Source organism: Vulpes lagopus, chromosome 21 (genome assembly GCF_018345385.1).
Source record: "Vulpes lagopus strain Blue_001 chromosome 21, ASM1834538v1, whole genome shotgun sequence".
NCBI lineage: Eukaryota > Metazoa > Chordata > Mammalia > Carnivora > Canidae > Vulpes > Vulpes lagopus.
The window spans coordinates 561174-582185 of NC_054844.1; the positions used below are offsets into that span (position 1 = coordinate 561174).

The following is a 21012-nucleotide window of genomic DNA, read 5'->3' on the forward strand; positions in this document are numbered from 1 at the left end:
CACAGGCCTGGGAAGAGCATCACAGCCATGCTGGACAGCCACATGGAGCTAAAAGCAAGCACTGCCTGTGGCCAGCACACCTCCAAGAACCATAGGGCAAATAGTGACAGCTCATTTCTTGCTTTCAAAGAGAAGCCTGGGGATCCCTGGGTGGCGCAGCGGTTTGGCGCCTGCCTTTGGCCCAGGGCGCGATCCTGGAGACCCGGGATCGAATCCCACATCAGGCTCCCGGTGCATGGAGCCTGCTTCTCCCTCCGCCTGTATCTCTGCCTCTCTCTCTCTCTCTGTGACTATCATTAATAAATAAATAAATAAATAAATAAATAAATAAATAAATAAATAAATAAATAACAAAGAGAAGCCTGGCTGAAGTTGGGGCCTGACCTCAGAAGAAACAGGATTGCCTTCATCTCAGACCTATCCAGTGATGGTGGCTCTGCAAGGACTTTGATATGCTCACCAGTGGGGTCACAGGTGAACTCTTGGAGAGCTCTGACTGCCATTAAACCTAAGAATTGGTGGCCTTACAGAACTCATTTAGGATGTTCACATCTTGTCTTCGGCCCCTCAGCCTGGGGCTTCTGATATTCAGTAACAGAGGCAGTAAGTAGCCCTTGATCTGCCCTTGAATTTTTAAAAATCTTAGATACAGTTGAGTTCCAGCAGGGTCGGGACTCCCAGCAAAGCCAAGGCCTTATTTCCTGTCTTAATTGATCGGAGGTATGAACAGCAATCCCATTGTTAATTGGCTATTCACGCATCACCTGTGATTTGTAGCGAGCTCTCCCTCCCACCACCAGAAAGTGCAGCTACAGCACCTGTGTATATGTGATGCACTTCCAGAGAGATGCATGCTTTCTGGCTGTTTCTCCTTGCCCTCTTGCTGTGTTCCTGTGTTTCTTATGCTTCATGTCATTGATTGCTTTGGGTATGGGGGCACAGGAGGGTTATCAGATCCAATAACTCTCTCTTCACCAATTCCTTGTTGTAGACTATTGGGGAGAGTCTTATTACAGTGACCTCATCGACTTGCATCTGGGTGGTATGTATAGCAGTATCTGTTGCTGACACTAACCTTGCTGAATCCTCCCCCTCTCCCTCCCCCCCGCCTTACCACTGTCCCCAGTCCCTGCTCACAAACAACAAGAAGGAATCATCCTGATAACCAAATGGCAAAAGCATAGGCCCTTTTCCAGCTCATAATAGAGTAGCATGCTGGATCCTCCACACTGTCCAGAGGAAGATTTGAGATAGGCTTTGCTGCCCACGTTCTTTTAATGTTTTTATCATGAAAGTTCACATACTCTTACATCTCACATCTGTGTCCTGGTCCCTCTAATACTGTTTAGTCATCTGACAGTAGTAACCCACATGTACACACACTCACATGTGCTCATATTCTGTCTCCCTCCTCCTCCCTCTCCCCTCACCCCCTACCCCCCCCAAACATGACCTCTGCCCTGATCTCATTCTCATTCCTTACAACCTGTAGGTATCACATCCACTAGGAGCCTCACTGCCAATCATACTCAAGAACCAAACATGTAAAGAACTCAGCCTCACCCGTTTTCATTAGGGTGTGTTCATGTTTCCCCTAAAAGATCCAAGTGCATGGGAAAGGTGTCATTTGTGATCTCTGCCCACATTCGCTGAACTTGAGGCCGTGTTGACGTGCCTATAATAATGTCCCTCCCTCCTTACTGTGTCAAGGAACTTACTTTGCAATTCTTTTCAATGAAGATAGAAAAAGTGTAAAGCAGTGGTTCTAAAGTGTGGTTTCTGGACAAGCAGCATCAGGAACATTATTCAGGAGCTTACTGGAAATGCAGATTCCCATAGGATATTTCCTATCCCAGATCTTTTGAATCAGAAACTCTAGAGGTAAGGCCTGGTTATCTGTTTTTTTAACAAACCTTCCAGATGATTCTCATGCCCCCTAAAGCAAAACCACTACCTTAAAGGAATTTAAGATTTTTGGTGTCTTGGCTGTACTCACTATTTGTATTAGATTAGGGGAATAAGGAATCTGTGAGCCTCATTTCTAGACATTGGGCAGTTTTGTCAAGAGGAGTACCAAGCAGCTGCTCCTGAGATTAACCACGGGAAGCTCAGGCTGCTTCTTGGAGTTACTGCATCCTTGGATGGACAGTCTGACCTTTTCACCTCCCCTTGCAGGCTCTTTGACTAGAAGTGGTCTGAAAACAAAATCTAGCAAAGATTATCATCTGCCATTTTTTTTGCCATGATGCCATCTTTTAAAGAGTTACTTGTGCCTCGTTCATTTAAAAATAAGAAGCAATTAAAAAATTAATTAAAAAAAATAAAATAAAATAAAATAAAAATAAGAAGCATAATTCTGTGATTCCTCCTGTACAACAGTGTCATATTGTTAGAGGACTTGGAGCAGTAGGAAGCAGGCTCTTGGCCTCCAGTGGGTTGGGCTTTCTGCGTACCAGTCCCTGGGGTGCCATGGATTCCCAGCCCTCTGCAAATCCTTCCAGTGCCCCAGAGCTCCTGGTGTGTTCAGGGACTTCCATACTTGTGGCCATTGATGCTGCAAAAGGGCTGATGCTTGCATTCCAATTAACAAATCCCATTTCCTATATAATATCCTTGACTCCTTTCCCTGGCTCCTAACATGCCCCGGGGGATGTTTATGTCAATCCTAAAGGAATCTCTAGTGTATGAAAAATATTTTTTTTAATTCAAAACCTCCTGTAAAAAAAAAAAAAAAAAAACCTCCTGTAAAGAACTGTCAAAACCCATTTCTTTACAATTATATTCACCTTCCTTCCCAGCTTAAGATCCTGCTGCCACACTGATCACCTCACATGCCTCGTTCTGTCTCTTTGCCGCCACGTGCCCCACCCCCACCCTGCTTGAGTGATAAAATGTAATTGGCTGTTTTCAGTTCTGTGTCCTTGACTCGATAGCAACTAGCCTCTCAGGTTTAGAATTCCAACAGATTTCAGGGAAAAAAGGTAATAAAAGGAAATGAAAAAAGAATCCCCAGGGTGTTCTGTGAGTTGTAAAGTTCCCCACCATCAAATACCTTTGAGCCCCTGCTACTTACTTGGTTCCCATCAACTCGTCACTTCCTCTTCTGCAAGCTCATTATGATTTCAGTGTTAAATTTAGACTTCTCTTGTGATTCTGTTCAGCATATACAGGCTGCTCTGCCCAGCCAATGAAGCAGGAAAAAAACCATCCATTCTGAAGGCAGTAATTTGTACCCGAGGTACAGAACAAGAGCCTTGGCCCCTGCTTCCCACCCAGCTCCAGGAGGAAAACAGATGCCAGAATTGGGTCCCTCTTCAGTTTCTGCTGATGTTTCATTGTTAGAATACTATAATATTCATTATTGGATAGGGGGGAGGGGTTGTCCTTTTGAAATGTTGGAGCCTGATTGCCTCTCTGCTCTTGAATCCCCAGAAAGCCACAGGGTAGCCCCATCGCTGGGCACCGGCACCCATTCTCAGGTGAATGAGATAGAGCTCCAAGCTGTGTCCACATGTTAAGAATTCCATACCCTTCTCGGAGGATTGCAGACTCCTGATCCCTGCCCCGAACTCGACCCAGTAACCTGTATTGCTTTTGGAAGGTCTTTCACTGGCTCTTGGCTATTTTAAGGCTCCGGGCCTATATTTAAAGTCTATTTTGGGAGCACCTGGGGGTGGCTCAGTTGATTTAAGAATCCCACTCTTGATTTCATGATCTCAAGGTCATGAGGTCAAGCCACACATGGGGCTCTGTGCTGACCCTGGAGCCTGCTTGGAATTCTCCACCTTGCTCTCTGCCTCTCCCTGCTCCTCATGTGCACAACACACTCTCTTTTCAAAAAAAAAAAAAAAAAAAGAAAAAGAAAAAAAAAGGCCTCGTTTTGAGCCACAGAGTATAGAAAATAAAATCTCTTCTCTACATAGTTCAATTTTTTGATTTCAAGACACCATTAGAAGGACACATAATGAACCCCAAACCATAGAGGACCTGTCTCAAAGTGACCTGAGTCCCCTTCCCTTTCCTGCCCCAGGACACTGAGCAGGCAAGCTCTCCCTAACTAGTCCAGACACCACATTTTGTTGCACTAGGACAGATAGATGACTGGAAATCTTTAGATAAAAACAGCCTCTCTTCAAAAGAACTTTCAATTAAAAATATATATCTCATTTCTCATTCTCGAAGACCTCCCCACCTGATTTATATGTCTCAAAGTAAAATTGAAAGAACATGAGTGGTTTAGAAATGTAAGAGAAGACTGAAACGTGGTCTTTCATTGTTGCTAGTGAGTTGGGGTAGAGGCACAGGGAAGGGAAACCCACCCCAGGCCTGCTCACTTCCCTCCCTTCCTGTTCTATTGGCTTGCCTCATTTGGATGTTGGTACATTTTGTATTTGTTTGACCTGAGCATTATTAGCCTTGCTCTGTTTTTGCTTAGGAACTTTAAAATCCTTGAGATTTCTCTGTATTCTAATGTGTGTGTGTGTGTTTGCAAGTGTGTGTATGTGTGTGTTGGATCTCCATTCTTAAATGATTTTTTTCCTTCTCTTGGGGGGGGAGGAAGGTTTCATTTATCCCCTAATCCAGAGATTCTTTCTACACTGAGTTATAACACGAGACATATCTTAGCCCTGTCTACCTACGTATGTAGACTGGGCCTGCTAGACCAGAAACCTTCCACCCTGTCATGATGCCTGCTTACCACTCAGCAGCATTGCAAACCAGCCAACTTGATTCCTTCTTAGGGCCAGAGTGTTTCTTGTTACCTCTGGGTTTGGGATTGGGTGCCTCAGCCTTGCAGTGTGAAGGCTGCCTGAAGTCAGGGGCATGGCATTGATCCTGAGGAGTCAGAACAGGCAGCAGAATAAAACATCTGGCCAATCCTCCCTTGCTTCAGCCTTCATAACCTGAACAACACAGAAGAGAAAATCAGTGAAAGCCTCATTCCTTAATACGTGAATCACAAAGTTCTCCCAGGCCTGGGCATGTGGCTTTCTGCAAGTTTAATCTGGTAGATTGAGCGTGGGCATGAAAGGTAATGCCCCTGAGGTTCCTTACGGAAACATGAACAACATTCTGGTAGTATCTGTAAGCATGAATTGTATAAAAAGCTACTGCTGCATTGCTGAGTCAGCTGTCAGCAAATGTAGTGGCATTACAGCCAAAAACAAGTGTGAGAAGTGAGAGCCCCACCCAGGCAAGATGAAGGCTACAGTCTGGCCCACAGAGACAGGCCCAGAGCTACCGTGGTGGGAACATGGAACCATGAAATATGACTGAAAAATAAGGATACCTGTGTCCCATCCATGACACCTTGGTGCTTGTTGTTCAGAGGCCAAAAGGAAGTGAAAAAGAATCTCTTCCTTTATGTGGGATTTTTCATAAATGTAGCTAGAAAGGGAGTAATCTAACCCAATGCTACTCTACAGATTTTTACATGAAATAAGCTACAGTGTATGAAAAGGGAAGGTGTTGGGCTGCGGGGGTGGGTGGCAATCTTGAGCCTATAAAAGGATAATATTTCTGTTGATGTTGGTGAGCTGATTGTTTGGAATTCCATATTCTCCTGTGGAAATGCTGTTACAGGTGGTGGCTCAGCTCTTAAAAAGCCCATTGTCAAAAAAAAAAAAAAAAAAAAAGCCCATTGTCCTCATAATATACCTAGCGCACCGTACTAGTATCTAGTGCACAGTGCTAGGCTATGACATTCTAGGACATAACCATGATTCCGTGGGCGAAATGCAGAGTTCCAGGCTGGTGCCTTTGGAATCCAGGTATCTCCCTAGCCCATTGGCCTAGATGGTCTACCAGGTGCTGACTGTAGAAGCTTTAAGCCTATGGCAAGGGCTCTTTTGTCCAACAGCAGGAACCAGGAGCCTGTGCAGTGGGAAGAGATAAGTACCTGGGATGAGGCAGATGCCCACAACTGTTTCTCAGCTCCAGCCCAGACCTGAACGTCGCCTTGATTTTTGTCCAGGAATCCTTGACCCTGGCCCACCAACTTGCTCCTGGACCGGCCCTGGGCCACATGAGAGGCAGGGCCTAGAGTGAGCTATCCAAGCCCGTCAGGGCCAAGCAAGAGTGTGGAGAACACCTCAACCCAGGATTCGGGTCCTGGCTTCACCCTGCGCCCAGGAAGGTCGCTAATCCTTTCGGCCTCTACAAAGTAATGGGAGGGAGGGATGACATTGTCACCTTCCCGGGTCTACCATTCTGAGTACAGTCTACATGTGACAGCTCTCCTCCCAGCTGCTTCCAGTAGCTACCATTTGTTAGGTTTGCCCAGAGCCTTTGTTGGCCTTCCAAGAGGGCAAGCCCTCAGTTCAGAATGGGAGAGGAAGATGTAGGCCTTAGTCAGGCTGTGCCACAGGTAGCTACTTGGAGCCTCAGATCCCTCATGTGAAAATAGAGTCGTTACGCCTGTCCAGCCACCTGGTCCCCGAGTAAGGCTCAGATGAAATAATACATACGAGAATGCTTTGAAATGAAAGTGCTACTCATGCTTATTACATGCAGCACACACAGCTTCTTTTCAACATTCAGTGGCCCGTCTCAGCTGCCCCCAGTGTCAAGATGAGTAGGCGCTGGAGAACTGTTCATGGTGGTCACATCTCAGAAGGAAGCGCTGTCAGAGGAAGTTTAGTTTGCTGCTAGGTAGAAGGTGGGCAGGTGAGCTTGCAGCATCCTGAAGGCAGACAGAGCAGTCCAGGGTGAGAGTATAGACCTGCCAGTGAGACACCCCCATCCGGGACCAATTCTGGGTTTGCTCAGAAGTGCCGACTAAAGTCTAGGGGACACAGAAATAGTTTGATAGGCTGTCAGTGTGGTGCCCACTGGAAAGACACACAAACCAAACCTATCACCATAGCATTTTAAAATACTCATAATAAAATTCTTTAACTTGTATTTGCCATAAGGTTGATGACATCTTTGCTCTTAGGACTAGTGGACCAAATCATCTATTTCTCATCTCCATAAAAGGCACAGAAATTACACTCAAAATCACTTCACTACCTCTGTGCTTCCCTTGCATGATCGTTTCAGATTCAAGTCCACATGGAACTCCTTTCATTTGACTGATTTTTTTCCCTTGATTTCTTATTTTTAAAACAATATTTATCGGGTATCTTTTCTGATTATAAAAGTAGTATACATTACTAAGATTTTGGAACACAAAGGGATGTCTGGTGAAGAAAGTCATAACCATGCATCCCATCTACTCAATCTAGCACTTCTCAGAGGAGTGACCCATGCCCATTCTGCCTTCTGCCTTATAACTGTGACAGTGTCTTCTCTTTTTTTAAACTTTTTTTTTTAGCACTTGCTATATCTGATGTCCCTTTACTGATTGCATTTTCTAATTTCTGTTCTGAATATCCTGCTACCTTGTATTATCTTCTATATTGGAAAGGGTATATGAGGATGTGGTCTACATAAAAGGAACTAAATGTTTTATTTTATGATATCCAGAAAGTAGAAATGCATTTTTAAACATACATGCCAGTATGTGGGCTCAACTGTATTGGTGGTGTATCATATTGGTATCCCTTATGAATGACCATGGCTACCATTCCATTCTGCACCAGTATGTCTTTGCATGTAATGTCAGTACCAGGAAGCAACAGAGGTTGTTCATTGACATTGTATTATCTATCCAGGTATTCTGAGCACCAGCATAGAGTCTACATTTGAAACAAAGAAGGTTGAATGTGGATCAGCTCTAAGCAGAGAAAGGAGCCCTACTCCCCTCCTCCAGCTCATCAGCTGGTCCCAGGGACGTCCGTTTAGAAGCCTGGATGTAATCAACATTGCACATGCACGCATGTGCACACTCTCAGACGGGTCTCTGGCTTTAGTTTTGAAGTTTGATCTGATACCAGATTCACTGTGCACAAAAGCACTCTGATGAACGCTAAAGGGTTTAAAAGAAAGGGAAAATGTGGTACCTGCGTTTGCAAAGCAGAAGGGCCCCTCAACCAATAGCTTGTCTATCAGGCCTTCCTGGGGCCAAAAACAGCTATTTCTTAAACCCTGTTCTAATCCTAAAACCGCCTGTGCTCCCTACAGTCCTGAGGCCGCTTCTCTGAGCCTGTGTGTCCTGTGTGTGCCCTGGTGGTTCTGTGATGGTCCCTTGCTGGGCTCCACTCCCTCCCCCTCTCCCTAAGTCACCCCCAGGTCTCCCTAAGTCTTAGACATGTCTCTCTGAACCCTGTCTTCTCTCAGTTACCCCATCCACAACTCTTACCAGCATTGTTACTGTGAGTTTTCAGTATGTCCTGTCAGCTCACCCTTTTTGGTCTTCCAGTCCAAAGTGTGGCAGCCTTCCCCCAGCTGTGCCATGGATCCCTCTGTGGAGATGCAGGGGCAGAAGAAAAGGGGGTGGTTGGCTCCCTGGTACATGGTGGGTAGTGACAGGGACTGGTACAAATCGCCTCTATTTCCCTCAGTTTGCCCCAGCTCGGAACTCCGAGCAATGCCGATGCCCGCCCTGGAAGCCTGTCCCAAGACTAGGTGCTGCCTCCGTAGACTCTGAGGTCTTTCTGTGGGTGCAGCTAATCCAAGGGTTGCACACCCCTTTTCACCACTTAGACTTACCCCAGGCTACTTTTTCTTAGAGCGCGTGCATCTCTGGTGACATCTTAGAATATTTCACACAGGGATCCCTGGGTGGCTCAGCGGTTTGGCACCTGCCTTCGGCCCAGGATGCGATCCTGGAGTCCCAGGATCGAGTCCCGCGTCAGGCTCCCGGCATGGAGCCTGCTTCTCCCTCTGCCTGTGTCTGTGCCTCTCTCCATATGTCTATCATGAATAAATAAATAAAATATTAAAAAAAAATATTTCACACAGGTTTGGTTGGTAACCTGAGGTTATCACCTGCAAACCTAGGAGCATTGTTGGGCACGTATTTAATGATGGACTGTTCCACGGAGGCAGGCAGACCAGTCCCAGGGGCTTTGGGTATTTTTGAGGAGGGAACCCAATGCCAAAAACCCAAAAGGCCACCGTCTGATGATATCCAAATGCTCCCACCCTCACAGTAGTGAACAGAAGAAGAAGGGGCAGCCCACCCATCCCTAGAGCTGTCCACCATCGCCAGGGAGCACGCGCATTCCTTTTTCGGGCCACATGCCCAGGGCCTGGGTCTGCTCTTATTCAGTTTCCATGCCGAAAAAAGGACTTAATTCATTTGTAGACTTTGTTTCCCTTGTTTCTGCTTTTCCATTTCTTGTATTTTTTTCTTTTCCTCCTGTTGTTCCTTTCTCACCTCTTATGCTTTTTGTCCTCTGCTTGTTTTTTATTTCACCTTCTCCCTGTCCCTCTCCACGTCCAAACTCCTCTTCCTCCTCCTCTTCCTCCTCTTCCTTTTTTGTCTCTCTTTGTCTCGTCCTCCTCCTCCTTTTCCTTATTTGGTCCTTTTTGAAGTTGAGCCCAGTGGCGGGACTCCACGGCGTAGACCTCTCTCCTTCTGCCCTTGCTGTGTCCAGGAAGGTAACGTAACCCACCCCCCCATCCCCACTGCCTCTCAGGGCTTGTAGCAACACTCATCAAACAGGGACCCGAAACCCAGCTGTTCCTCTCTTTTTCTCTGACACTTGATAGCCTTGCTATAAAATTCCATAAGTATGTGGCAGTTTCTTACAAAGTACAGTATCCCTTTGACTGTCTTGGGGGGGGACTGGGGGACATAGGGGAAGCAGATGGTCTCTGGGAACAGGCCTTTGAGGCTGCAGCCGAACATCCTGTGAAGCTGTGCCACCATTCATGGTTGGACCTTTCAGACTCCAATCTAGCACATAGAGGGGCCAGGGACACAGGTGGGGAACCTCCTACTTGTGTGGCAGAGATTTGTATTGGTGGAGTCGAGGAATACTGTCCTTACAAAGACTGGTCTATATAAATGCCCCCAAGTTCTTTTCTTAAAAACAAAACAAAACAAAACAAAAAACACTAAATGCAAACTTCTCTACCCTGTGTCTTGCTGAGTGTGTGTGTATTTTTTTTTTTTAAGTTTGTCTGATTTGAAGTCTGTTGTGATAAGATTGTTGTTGAAAAGGCATGTGGGAAAGGGAAAGGGAGTGTGTCATGACTAACCCTTGCTAACCTCTTAACTCTGCTCTTCATGGCGCTCACATGTGACTTTCACCCATCCCGCCATATATCTTTGCTCATTGGCTGTGAACAGTCTCTACCATAGCTCATGAGCAGTGTTCAGATGTCTCCCAGTGGAACTTGTCCTTGCACATGGGAGGTGGGAAGGAGGGAGAGCCTTCCCAGTGCATTCCCAGCTTGCTGCACTGGACAGCTTGCATGCCTCAGGGCTCCATCTTCCATGGCCATGTGGGCTCACTGTGCAGAGATGCTCAGGAAGGAATGCATGGAACTGAGCTGTGGGCTGCTTTAAAAGCCAAAGGACCAAGTCTATTGGGTCGGGTAAGGAGAGCTTTTGTCCCCAGACACTCCAGCACTCCCCAGGGGCGGGCTTGGCTGGTCAGGAGGGAGTTGCTATCTTTCAGAGCAGGACTCAGGGACAGGACTTCACCTTAAAAGTGCAGCTGCTTGTGCACTCAGGCACAGTGCATACACTGCCCCCTGCTTGTGTGAGTGCATTCACATCTGCCTCTCCAGAGTGTGGCCCCAGTTGAAAGACTAACTGGTGTGGGCCTCCTGCGTGTCAAGCAAACAACACAGCAGAAAGAGAGCTGTCTTCGAACAGTGTGCAAGGAGGTCAGTGGGAAGATAGGAGAACAGTGAATGAGGAGCTTGATAGAAGAGTGTTGTACTACCTGAGGGTATATTCCAGATGTCTTTGAACAGTGTGCAAGGAGGTCAGGTGGGAAGATAGGAGAATAGTGAGTGAGGAGCTTGATAGAGGAGCGTTGTCCCACATGAGAGTATATTCCAGATGCTTTTGGGTCAGCCAAATGAGTCACAAAAATGGAAGGTACTTTGGAGGATCTCCCAGTCCAGTGCCTCTTAACCTGGGGCCCATGGGTGAACTTCAGGGAGCCCGTGAACACCCTGAAGTCCTATATAAAGTTATTGGATGTGTACACATGTATTTTTCTAGGAAGAGAGTCCCTAGATTTCCTGAGCTTCTCAGAATGGTTTGTAATCCAAAAATATTTCAGACCACTGGTACAGTCTGTCTTCTGCCTATGGCAGGATCCCGCTTTGGCCATGAGCTCCTTCGTGCTCCAGGGAAAAGGAGTGTGTTCTCTCCTTGGGGAGTTTGGTCCCTTGGAAAGTTCTTCCTCTGTCCTTCTGCTCAGTTAAGACCAGCAGGGACAGACTGCCCCCAGTGGAGACTTAGTAGCACCAGCCCCAGAAACTGCTGCTGGGCTGGGCCAAGCAGAGTAAGCCCTGCCTTACTGAACAGTCTCCAGGGTGTGCTGGTGCCCTCAGCCCTGGGTGAGAAACCTGGTAGCCGGCCTGGGGTGTACTACAGGTACCACATGGTATCATCTCCCTGATTGGAATCTAAAGAAATGAGGAGGCCTCCGTACCAGTGGCTCGGAGAGGGGCAGTAGCCCGTGGAAAGAGCTGGGTCAGTGAGAATAACTTTAAGGGAAGGCTGACCGCAGTTTATCAGTTTGCATTTGCCGGACTCTCGAGACTGGTGTTCCCAAATAGTCCTAGTACCTAGCAAGTACCAGACAAATATGAAATGAGTGAAAAAAAGAAGAAAGGAGGGCAAAGCACTTAAAACATAGGAGGAGGAAACCACTGAGCACGAGAGGCCAGATAGGCCGCGACCAGGCTCCCGGGGGCAGGGGTGCAGGCTGGGCCTGGGAAGGACAGGGGTAGAGTGCAGACTCTGTTAGGCTCGGGGCATGGTGCCCCCTTCCATGGCTGTAGGCAAACTTTGGACCTGGCTTGGGAGTGTTCCGGCAGCATCCTGCTCGGCTCTCTTTGCACATTTGCCCCTGTGTGATGACTCCTGCTGGCCGGGGTAGACAGCAAACACTTTCTGCGCCTGACACATCCTCTCTCTTGGCAGGCATGGGCAAGAAGGATGACCCCAAGCTGATGCAGGAGTGGTTCAAGTTGGTGCAAGAGAAGAATGCCATGGTGCGCTATGAGTCGGAGCTGATGATTTTGTGAGTGGCCTGAAGTCGGGGACCCACCTGAGGGGGGCCTGCAGCTCAGTGCCTGTCACGGCAGGAGCACAGCTGCTTCCCAATTTAGGGGGTGGGGGACTGCAGTCCTTGAGTCATGTGCTTGTCTTCCTCTCTCCTCCCAGTGCCCGGGAGCTGGAACTGGAGGACCGGCAGAGCCGACTGCAGCAGGAGCTCCGGGAGCGGATGGCGGTGGAAGGTGAGGGGGCGGGCCCGAAGGGTGCCTGGGACAGCTGGGTGCAGGCCTGGCCCCGTAGACCTAATGTGTTCGGCCACTGCGCAGATCACCTGAAGACTGAAGAGGAGCTGTCTGAGGAGAAGAAGATCTTGAACGAGATGCTGGAGGTGGTGGAGCAGAGAGACGCCCTCGTGGCCCTGCTTGAGGAGCAGCGACTCCGGGAGAAGGAGGAGGACAAAGACCTGGAGGCTGTCATGCTGTCCAAGGGCTTCAGCCTGAACTGGTCCTGAGCTCTCCCCACACCATGTACGGCTGCTCTGTGGCATCCACCTGACCCAGGCTGGGTTCTCCCCAGCCACCCGGATGAGAGATCTCAGAAAGCCTGGCATCTCCTGGGAGTTTATACTGAAATGTCTATGTGCCTCTTGAACAGTGGGTCAAGTGTCTGTGCTGTGGGGAACCCCAGGTGAAGATGATGATCTGAGGTGGCACGGCCTCTTTGGAAGAGGCCCACCCTGACTTACTGCTCCAGAGAGAAAGGGGAATACGGAGCATCTGACATGTGATGTGGGAAGAAAGGAAACCTGCACGTTCCCTGTGGACACGTGGACATGCAGTTACTGTGCTCCTCCTTCCACAGGAGGAAAGAAGACAAGGAAGCTGCTCCCTCTCCGTCAGAACCACAGCCACTGGAGCACCCCTCCACAGAGCAGAAGGGGCAGCTGTCTTCACACCTCTGGAAGCATTTATCCCGGGGAGGTGAGATGTGAATCGAGACCTGGGAGAGGGACAGTGGCCCAAAGGTCAGCGCCTGCCCCAGCATCGCAGGGGGAGCTGAGAGTGGGCTGGCTCCTGAATTCATTATGCCAGCATGGAGGGCCCAATAGGGGTCTGCTCCCCACCCCCTGCACCACACACTGGACCCCTAGTGGCCAAACACCCCAGGCCTCTCACTGGCCATGACCCGAGGCCTGTGGATCGCTGCATTCTGCTTCTAATTCACAACAATTCTGACACTGGAAAATACTGACTTTGGGGGACATGATGAGGCCCTACATTTCAAGCCCCCAGTTGACAGACAGGCATGACTGTTCAGCGCTTCACGTTGGGGCAGAAGATTATCTTTTCCCTTGACGTTTTTCTTGTGTTTGCACATTGAAAGGAAGCTGTCAGCCTGGCAAGATGTTCAGCCGCTTCGGACCCTTTATGTCAATTAACTTATTTTTTTAATACTTGAAGTAACTTCGTTTTTATATCTTTATTAGAGACACTGATCTCTTGGCACGTGGTGTTAGAGTGATGGAGGCGCGACCACATCCTCCCACACAGTCCCATCCTGTACTGACTGAATGCCGGTCCATCCATCTATTTATTAGCCATCTTCATTGTGCTGCTGCCCCTGTTGGCATCAGGGAGCAGCTGAGACCCTCACATGGGTTCTCAGTCCTCGCTCTTCTGCCCCCACCTGTTTCTTGCGCCTGGCCCCTCGTCCTTCACCAGTTCACTCTCACTGTAGCACCAGACTCTTGTGTCTGTCTGCACCGTCCATTTGCTGAGGGTACATTTCAGCACCATGTGAGGCCAGGCCAGAGGGCACAGGTGCCACCCGCCTCTCCCTTGAACCCTGGCTCGCAGAACCCTTTCTTTTCCCCCTCTCTCTGTTTCAGTGCCAGGCTTTCACCTCCTGCAGCACATTTATTAGAGGTAAGCTGTTTTCCAGGCTGGCGGCGTTTGCTGGGACCTTGTAATCCATCTGGCTGGTGAGAACGCCCCCAGCCCAGCTTCAGACCCAAGAAGGTAGAGACGCACATGTTACAGCAAGGATTAGAATTCAGGTTGGTCCTGCACAGTTGGCCCCACCCCGAACCTCCTCTGCACCCAGATTTCTTGGGGAGGCAGGGGACCTCGAGCACTCTATAACTAGTTCCTTGAGCCAAACTGCTCATTTCCTCTAGTTCAGCCAGAGGCTGACATTGTACGGCCTACAGAGTCACAGTCTGAGAAGATCTGGTGGGCCAGGGCTTATCCATGCACAGAACTGACACACAGTCAGCCAGGGGAGGGTTCCTGTCAGTGCCAGGCCAACCCAAAAGGGCCCTCTGGCAGACTTCCGGTGGAGAGGGGCCAGTGTAGGGCGGACAGAGGGCTGGCAAGCTCTTCAAGGTGGCCTGGATCCACTGTCCATGCTGACGTGGGGCTTCCACGGGCGCCCGCACCACCCTTAGCTTGAACATTCATTCTTATTACAAAGGAGCAAAGAACTTGTCTTACTCTTCACTTTGTCCAAAGCTGCCGTCTCTCCTGTGGAAGCCCAAGAGGTGTGCCTTGAGCAACCGTCCCAGCTCTGACTTCACTTCCTGTTTTCTGATCAGGCAGACAGTCCATGTTTACTCTCTTTCTTAAAAAGGCAAGAAGAGGGTATTCTTCAGCCCTCCAGTAAATTTGGACTTGAGACAGGCTCATAGCCTGTGTGGCCTTGCCCCTAACCCTCTTGAAGGCTACTTGAATCCACCGTAGCTAGGAACGCCCCAGGAGACCGCCTCCATCCCTCACAGCTCCTGCTGACCCTGGAACAAGGAAGCCCCGCCCGAAGTGGCGGGTGGGGATATGGCTGCGCTGGTCGCTGTGCGCAGCCTGAGGAGGGAGGAGCAGCACACAGACTATCCGCCCTTGCCGCTGGCCAGTACCAGTCGGCCTTCAGCCACCCCTGTGTCCTCGCAAAGCACACACTGCTGCCTGCAGTTATTAGAAAGGAGACTGAAGACCCTGCAGAGAAGCTTCCAGAATCCACAGGCCTCCAACATGTTCCCAGTTCTCCACTCCTCACGGTGTTAGGACTTCAGGCTGTAACAGTGCATCTTTCTGTTAAAGGTCTCATTTTATGACCACTAGTTTGCAGTTGATTTGAGTACCCTGGTGACATGCTGCATGAAGTGTTTTCCAGCTCTGGAAATGCGTGCAGCTCCAGGAGAGTTTTCTCCCCAAGATTTAAGTACCCTTGAAGGCAGGGGACACAGGACATGAAGTGCCAGAGCTTGAGTGAGCCTAGATACGGGGATCGTACGGCAGGCAACCAGTTCAGCCTCACCAGTGGGAAGGCAGCAGGCACCCCCACTCCTGAGTCTCAGGGGCTCCCTGCCCAGGAGGTCTGGGCCTTTTGCCCCAGAAACCATCTTCCAGTTGCTTTTGACCAGCAATGATAGACTATTCTTTATCCTTTCAAAAGAGAAAAGATTTTTTTAGTGGGGCAGGAAGGAGAGTTCAAAGAAAAAAATTTGAAAGGAGGTAATAACTGAGCTGCACAGGGGAATGGGCCATTTTCTGTGCAATAAAAGTTTTTCAAAGAAATACAGAGTGTATTTCTTAAGTCATTTTACCAGACTTGTCCATGAGGCAGGATGCACTTCCACATTCCAGCACCTGCCATTTCCAGGTAGATGGTGTCCACGCAAGTCATTTATGCATCTGGCATATATGTGGGTGTGTGCACAAGCTTATTTAAAGAACACAACTTTTTTTTTTAAGTTTGTGCTTTTTTTCTTTTTTTTTTTTTTTCTTTTTTAAAGTCCTTCTTATTATCCTAGTTCAGCCATCAACTGCTGTCACTGGAGAAAATGCCTAAAACCACTTAGCATGATAGCAGCTTATTCTTCAAAACCAAGCCTCGATGCCCTCTTGAAGAGAAGCGGCATGTCCTCTGAAAGAGAGGTTCTTCAAATCCAAGTGAGCCTGTGGTCCTGGTAGCCTTCTGTGCCTGCAGCCCTCTGCCCTTTGACCTCCAAGCCCAGTGGCCAGGGTCTGCAGCCTCCAGGCCTAAATCACTGAGCTGTGTCGTTCCACAAGGACATTCAGCATAGGGTTTTGGAGAGATGATATCACCTTTTTTTGAACTGGATCGTCCCCAAGAGATTGAAGGGAATAATCCTGGCCGGCTCTTCTCTCTTTGCTATACGAAACCTCTTTGGCTTGTGTCCAAATGGAGACATATTCCAGCTCTTTCCTTCTCCCATGGTGTGATGATTTGTCACCACCCTCAGAACTAATCCCAAGGGCACAGTGCTTCCCTCCAGTGCAGTAAGGGCAGCAGGGAGAGAAACAATGGCACTGGATGGGTGGAGGTGGGTCGTGCCCAGCCGACAGGTCACTGCCACGGAAGCTGATTCCCAGAGCCTTGAAAGGCTTATTGCCACCTACCCCCAGAAAGAAGAAAGGGGCCTCTCTGACACAGACATGGACATCTTAGGTAAAATATACATATAACTAGCTTGAGGGAATGTTCTGTGGCAATGGTGCATGCCTGCTGGGAAAGATGAGTTGGTAGTCACCTGTGCTGGTCTCAGCCACCTTTTGTTCTTCAGGGGGGCTTGCTGGGATTTGAGCTGGATAAAAGCAGGATTTGGCCACAATTCACAGCAGCCCCAGGCAGTAGGAAATGAGGATTGCTGTTTTTAGGCAGGTAACCAGGAAGGTAGACTGCCCAAGCCCCCGTGTAAGCACCACCTCAGGAGCACATACCCCCTTCCTTCCAAGAAACTACCTTGTCTTACGGCTCTGACATCCCTTCTGAACCCTAAAATCTTCCTGGTCTTTTCGTAGGGGTCAGAGTGAGAAATGGTAAGCAGAGAATGTGCTGTTTTACTTTACATGAGCTGGCCAGCCTGGCCCACTCACGGAGCCGCCCTCATCTTGTATTACCTGCTCAGGAGATCACCCTTCCGACAATGCTCAGTGAAGAGGGTATGAAGCCATCATCTCAGGTGGATTATTCCCCCACAGAAACGTCAGCCCAGGGGCCAGAGCAGGGCCTTATGCACTAAACCATGGAGCCTGCTAGGCGGGATTCCCAGGGTCACAAAAGCCTTTCACGGACACTCCCTGGTGCTCCTGTTGGACCTCCTGTTGCTGCTGAACTTCACCCGGTAACTTCTGATGAGAGCCCCGTGACTGTGTCCCCTGCCCTGAGGTCATCTTGTAGGAGGGGCAGAAACGGGGAAGCCACAATCCTGGCTCCTGTGGGTAGGTCCTGTGTGCCATCCACCTCTTAGCAGCCACCTGCTACCAAGACAAATGTGGAAGAGGAGACAGCATCCCATGACGCATGCATGTATGTGCACTTGGGCATGCACACACACAAGCATCTTCCATTCATAGCGTGGCCTTTCTGAAGCAGAATGGACGTCTAGCTAGCTCTAAAATAGGCTGAACCTAAGAGGGCCCAACTGCGTGGCAGTCGAGGCTCCAGGCCAAGGCAGGATCCGAGTTGAGGATCTTGTTCCAATGAACAGCCTGGTGTGTGGAAGACTACAGTTGGATGGAATGGTCTCCAAAGTAGGCAGATAGACCAGCCCCCCGGATCCAGGGCAGGGGTCATCTGGAGTGCCCAATGCAAGTGTGGGGCTGCCTCCTGCAACCCATGAAATGAGAATGAAGCTGCAGGTGTCCATGTCCACACGTGCGAGAGTGGGAAGGGAAGGGAGTCGGACGTTCAGGCATGAAGCTCATCCCTACTCTTCCCTGACTTCGGAGGAAGCCTTAAGCAAATCACTTACTTAGTCTGTGCATTAACCAACCCACAGGATTGTGGGGGGCAGGATGTCCAAGGGTTTGAGATTCTGAATCAGGGCCTTTGTAGATGGACAGACATCCTTCATGATGGTAACTAATGTTCACCTTGAAGAAACCTGGGGAGGACTGAGGGAAGCCAGTCCCAGCACCTTTAAGGGCTGGCTGCCAGCTACCTAGGTTCATCGCACATCTATCTGGTGAGCCAGCGGAGTTGTGCATTTATTTTTAATTACTTAAAATGCTGGGCTGAATCTTGTTTCCTCTCAGGAACTTAACTTACTCAACACAGGTTGCTGTAGATAGGCAATGTGCCCAGAACCTCAGATGGGTGGCTGCTGGGTGCTTGCCTGAGGCCAGGTGATGCTGAGCTTGAGTCAGCACTCAGTGCCTTACTGGGAACAAACCAGCACCCTCAGCTCAAGAGAACAGCCCCATCTTTTCCCTCCTGCCCCATTCCACAGCCACCAGCCACCTTCATCTTAAGGCAGCTCCAGCACACCCGCTCTCCCAACAGTGGCTCCCAGGCATATGCCCTGGGTCTCTGGGCCTCCAGAGTCATTATCAGGGATATGGGATTCGTGCAAGTGAAAGCTAGTATGTATCAGTGTTACGATGCTGATCAAGAGCCAGAAGAGCAAGGGTTCACTTACACACACCCGAGACAACTGGGACACCGAAGTGACAGGAAATCATGAGTTTTTCTGGGTGGGGAAGCCCGGATGAATACTCAGGGTCTGGCAATGAGGCCTTCAGGCTGTCTCCTCAAGAGTTCAGATGCCAGGTCTTTCCTGTGGGCAGAAAAAAAAAAAAAAAAAAGGAAGCATCTGACAGCCAACAACCCCTTCCCCAGATGCATTTTATTTAACATTTTTTAAGAATGCTTTTAAAGAATTAAGTACCATTTTAAGATGCAACCAGGGCCGGACATACTTGGTACCAGCCTTCATATTGGGACAATACTGTTTCTGGCCCTAGTCATTAATGTTTTAGGTCCCCATCACATTGTTCTGAAAGCCACCTCTAACAATCTAGGCGGGGAGGTAGGAGGGGCTGGCGCGGAGGGTCGTGTCTGAGGCTGGAAGGTGCTGGCCCTGGGTCAGCACCTGGTGCCTTATACCAGTTTGGGAACAAACCAACACAAGTCGGGAGGACACCCTGTTCTTTTCCCTGCTGCCTCATGTACAGCCCAGGGGGTCAGAGCTGGTAGAGAGGCAGTGACCCCAGAGTGTCTCTTCTGAATAAATCACCCCAATGTGGCCTTGGACCCTGTTCCTGGAAGATGCAGAGAGCAGCCCCGGGACCCTGCCAAGTTCTCCTGGGTGAAGATAGAATTGGAAGAAGCATCAAGAAAAGACAAATTTTCCGAGACACTGTGCCTGAGGAGAGTGGGTAGAGGGATGTGGCCACTGCCGACCGCAGGGATTGACGTGGAAATGTAACATAGGCTCACGCCTGTGTGTGGGAAGAGCCCTGCCCGCCCTGTCGATGAATGTCAGTGTCATTAGTGGAAGGGAAAGAGGGAAACAAATGGTGACTTTCCTTCGGCTGGGCGTGGTGGAGTGCACATTACCCTCCGGCTGTTTGCACCCCTCCTGTGGCCAGCAACCAAAATAAAGCCAGTCGTTATTTTGTTCTTCTGTGTGGAAGATGATCGTTTCTCCCCTCAAGCAAATTCACACCCTCACAGGGGCTGGGATGTGCCCATGAAGCCAAGGGCTCCGGGGACGCTTTCTCTCCTTGCGGGGCCAGGACACTGTGCCCACCCAGCCCGGCCTGTGGCAGGGCCTGTGTCCACAAGGGTGGGTGAGCCATGGTGCTGCTTGTTGCTCCTGGCTCCTTCCACTCCCCCCGCTGACCCCCCCGCCCTGCTCCAAGCTTTCCCCCTGCCCCCCACAGCTTTGTTTGGATTGGAAAGAACCCAGCTAGGAGAATATTCCCGCCTGTTCCCCCTTTATATTACTGTGTATTTTGAAAAAAAAAAAAAAGCAAGCAGAAAAATTGTCTTTCTGCCTGAGCTGAGGACCTCCGCCCCCCCCGCCCCGCTGCATCTCCTGCTTTTTTGTCTCTGGGTGAACGGGAAGTTTTGCTTCAGTACAGTTGTGGCTGGCGGTGCTCATGGAGGAAGGGCATCTCTGCTGTTGGAGAAGGTAAGATGAGAGGGTCTTAAGGGCAATAAAAAGAGGACATGGACCCAAAGCCTAGCTCTGTGATCGGGGGATGAAAAACCAGGAACATGATGATGTCAAGCCAGGACTGTGGCAAGGAGACAGATGTCGATGGGTTGACCCAGGAACAGAACCGATTGGATGGCTCTGAATAGAGTGCAGCCCCCAGAGCCCTTCGGAGGGCGGCAGGGGGTGGGGGAGGGCCAGGGCCTCTCCCAGAGGCATCTGGCAGCCTGGCCCCCATGCCCAGCCTGCCTGGGGAGTATGCACATTCTGCCCCTATCTGGGCAGGAGTTGGAGAGCTGGGGCTCCCGGCTGGCACAGTGGGCAGCGTAAAACTCTTGATCTCCAAGTTGTAAGTTCAAGCCCCATGTTGGGTGTAGGGATTACTTATAAATAAAATCTTTTAAAAAAAGAAAAAATAGAAGAGTTGGAAGCCAGTGAAGTGGCTTAGCGCTTAAGACAGGTGGAAGCTACAGAACAGTGTCGGCACCCTCAGATCTCCTGCCCCAAGCGCCGTTCTTACTTCTTCCTGGAGAGGAATTCTCGAAAGACCTAGGGGAAGAACAGAGAGACACAAGCACTCTCCGTGGATTGGCCATGATAGCAGGAAGTAGGGACAGCTGCATGCTCCTGTCCAGCACGCTAGTGGCCGAGAGAGACACTGACAAGCCCCGCTCCAGCTGAGCTGGGGACGGTGCCCTGAATCTGGCCACCAAGGAGTGCTCACACTAAACAGATGTGTTTGGGCCTTCACCTGCTGGGAACTGACCTTGGCTTTGAGAGCTAGGCCCCAAGTTCAGCCACACAGCAAACCTTGTCTGCAGTGCACCCTCTGAGCTGCGCCATGGATATGCTCGGTGCCATGGATTTGGATGGGTCCACTGTTTGGTTTTTTAAGATTTCTTTTTTATTACTATTCATTTGACACAGAGACACAGAGAGAGAGAGCATGAGCAGGGGAGAGGGAGAAGCAGACTCCCTGAGGAGC

The 21012-nt window shown here is 49.6% G+C and overlaps 1 protein-coding gene across 33 annotated transcripts in view; it reads left to right on the plus strand.

Moving 5' to 3' along the window:
- MICAL3 (microtubule associated monooxygenase, calponin and LIM domain containing 3) overlaps nucleotides 1–19489 on the plus strand; it is a 226940-nt gene extending 207451 nt beyond the window's left edge. For 22 of the 33 annotated variants that reach the window (XM_041736012.1, XM_041736013.1, XM_041736014.1 and 19 more), the window contains 5 exons: nucleotides 992–1042; nucleotides 9421–9486; nucleotides 11996–12095; nucleotides 12239–12312; nucleotides 12397–15639. In XM_041736012.1, the coding sequence (XP_041591946.1) occupies nucleotides 992–1042; nucleotides 9421–9486; nucleotides 11996–12095; nucleotides 12239–12312; nucleotides 12397–12581 (476 nt within the window). In that variant the 3' untranslated portion in view covers nucleotides 12582–15639. Of the gene's footprint in view, nucleotides 1–991; nucleotides 1043–9420; nucleotides 9487–11995; nucleotides 12096–12238; nucleotides 12313–12396; nucleotides 15640–15857 lie in introns of those variants that run through there. The other 11 variants (XM_041736028.1, XM_041736029.1, XM_041736038.1 and 8 more) reach the window with 9 other exon arrangements.
- The last annotated feature ends 1523 nt before the right edge of the window (nucleotides 19490–21012 follow it).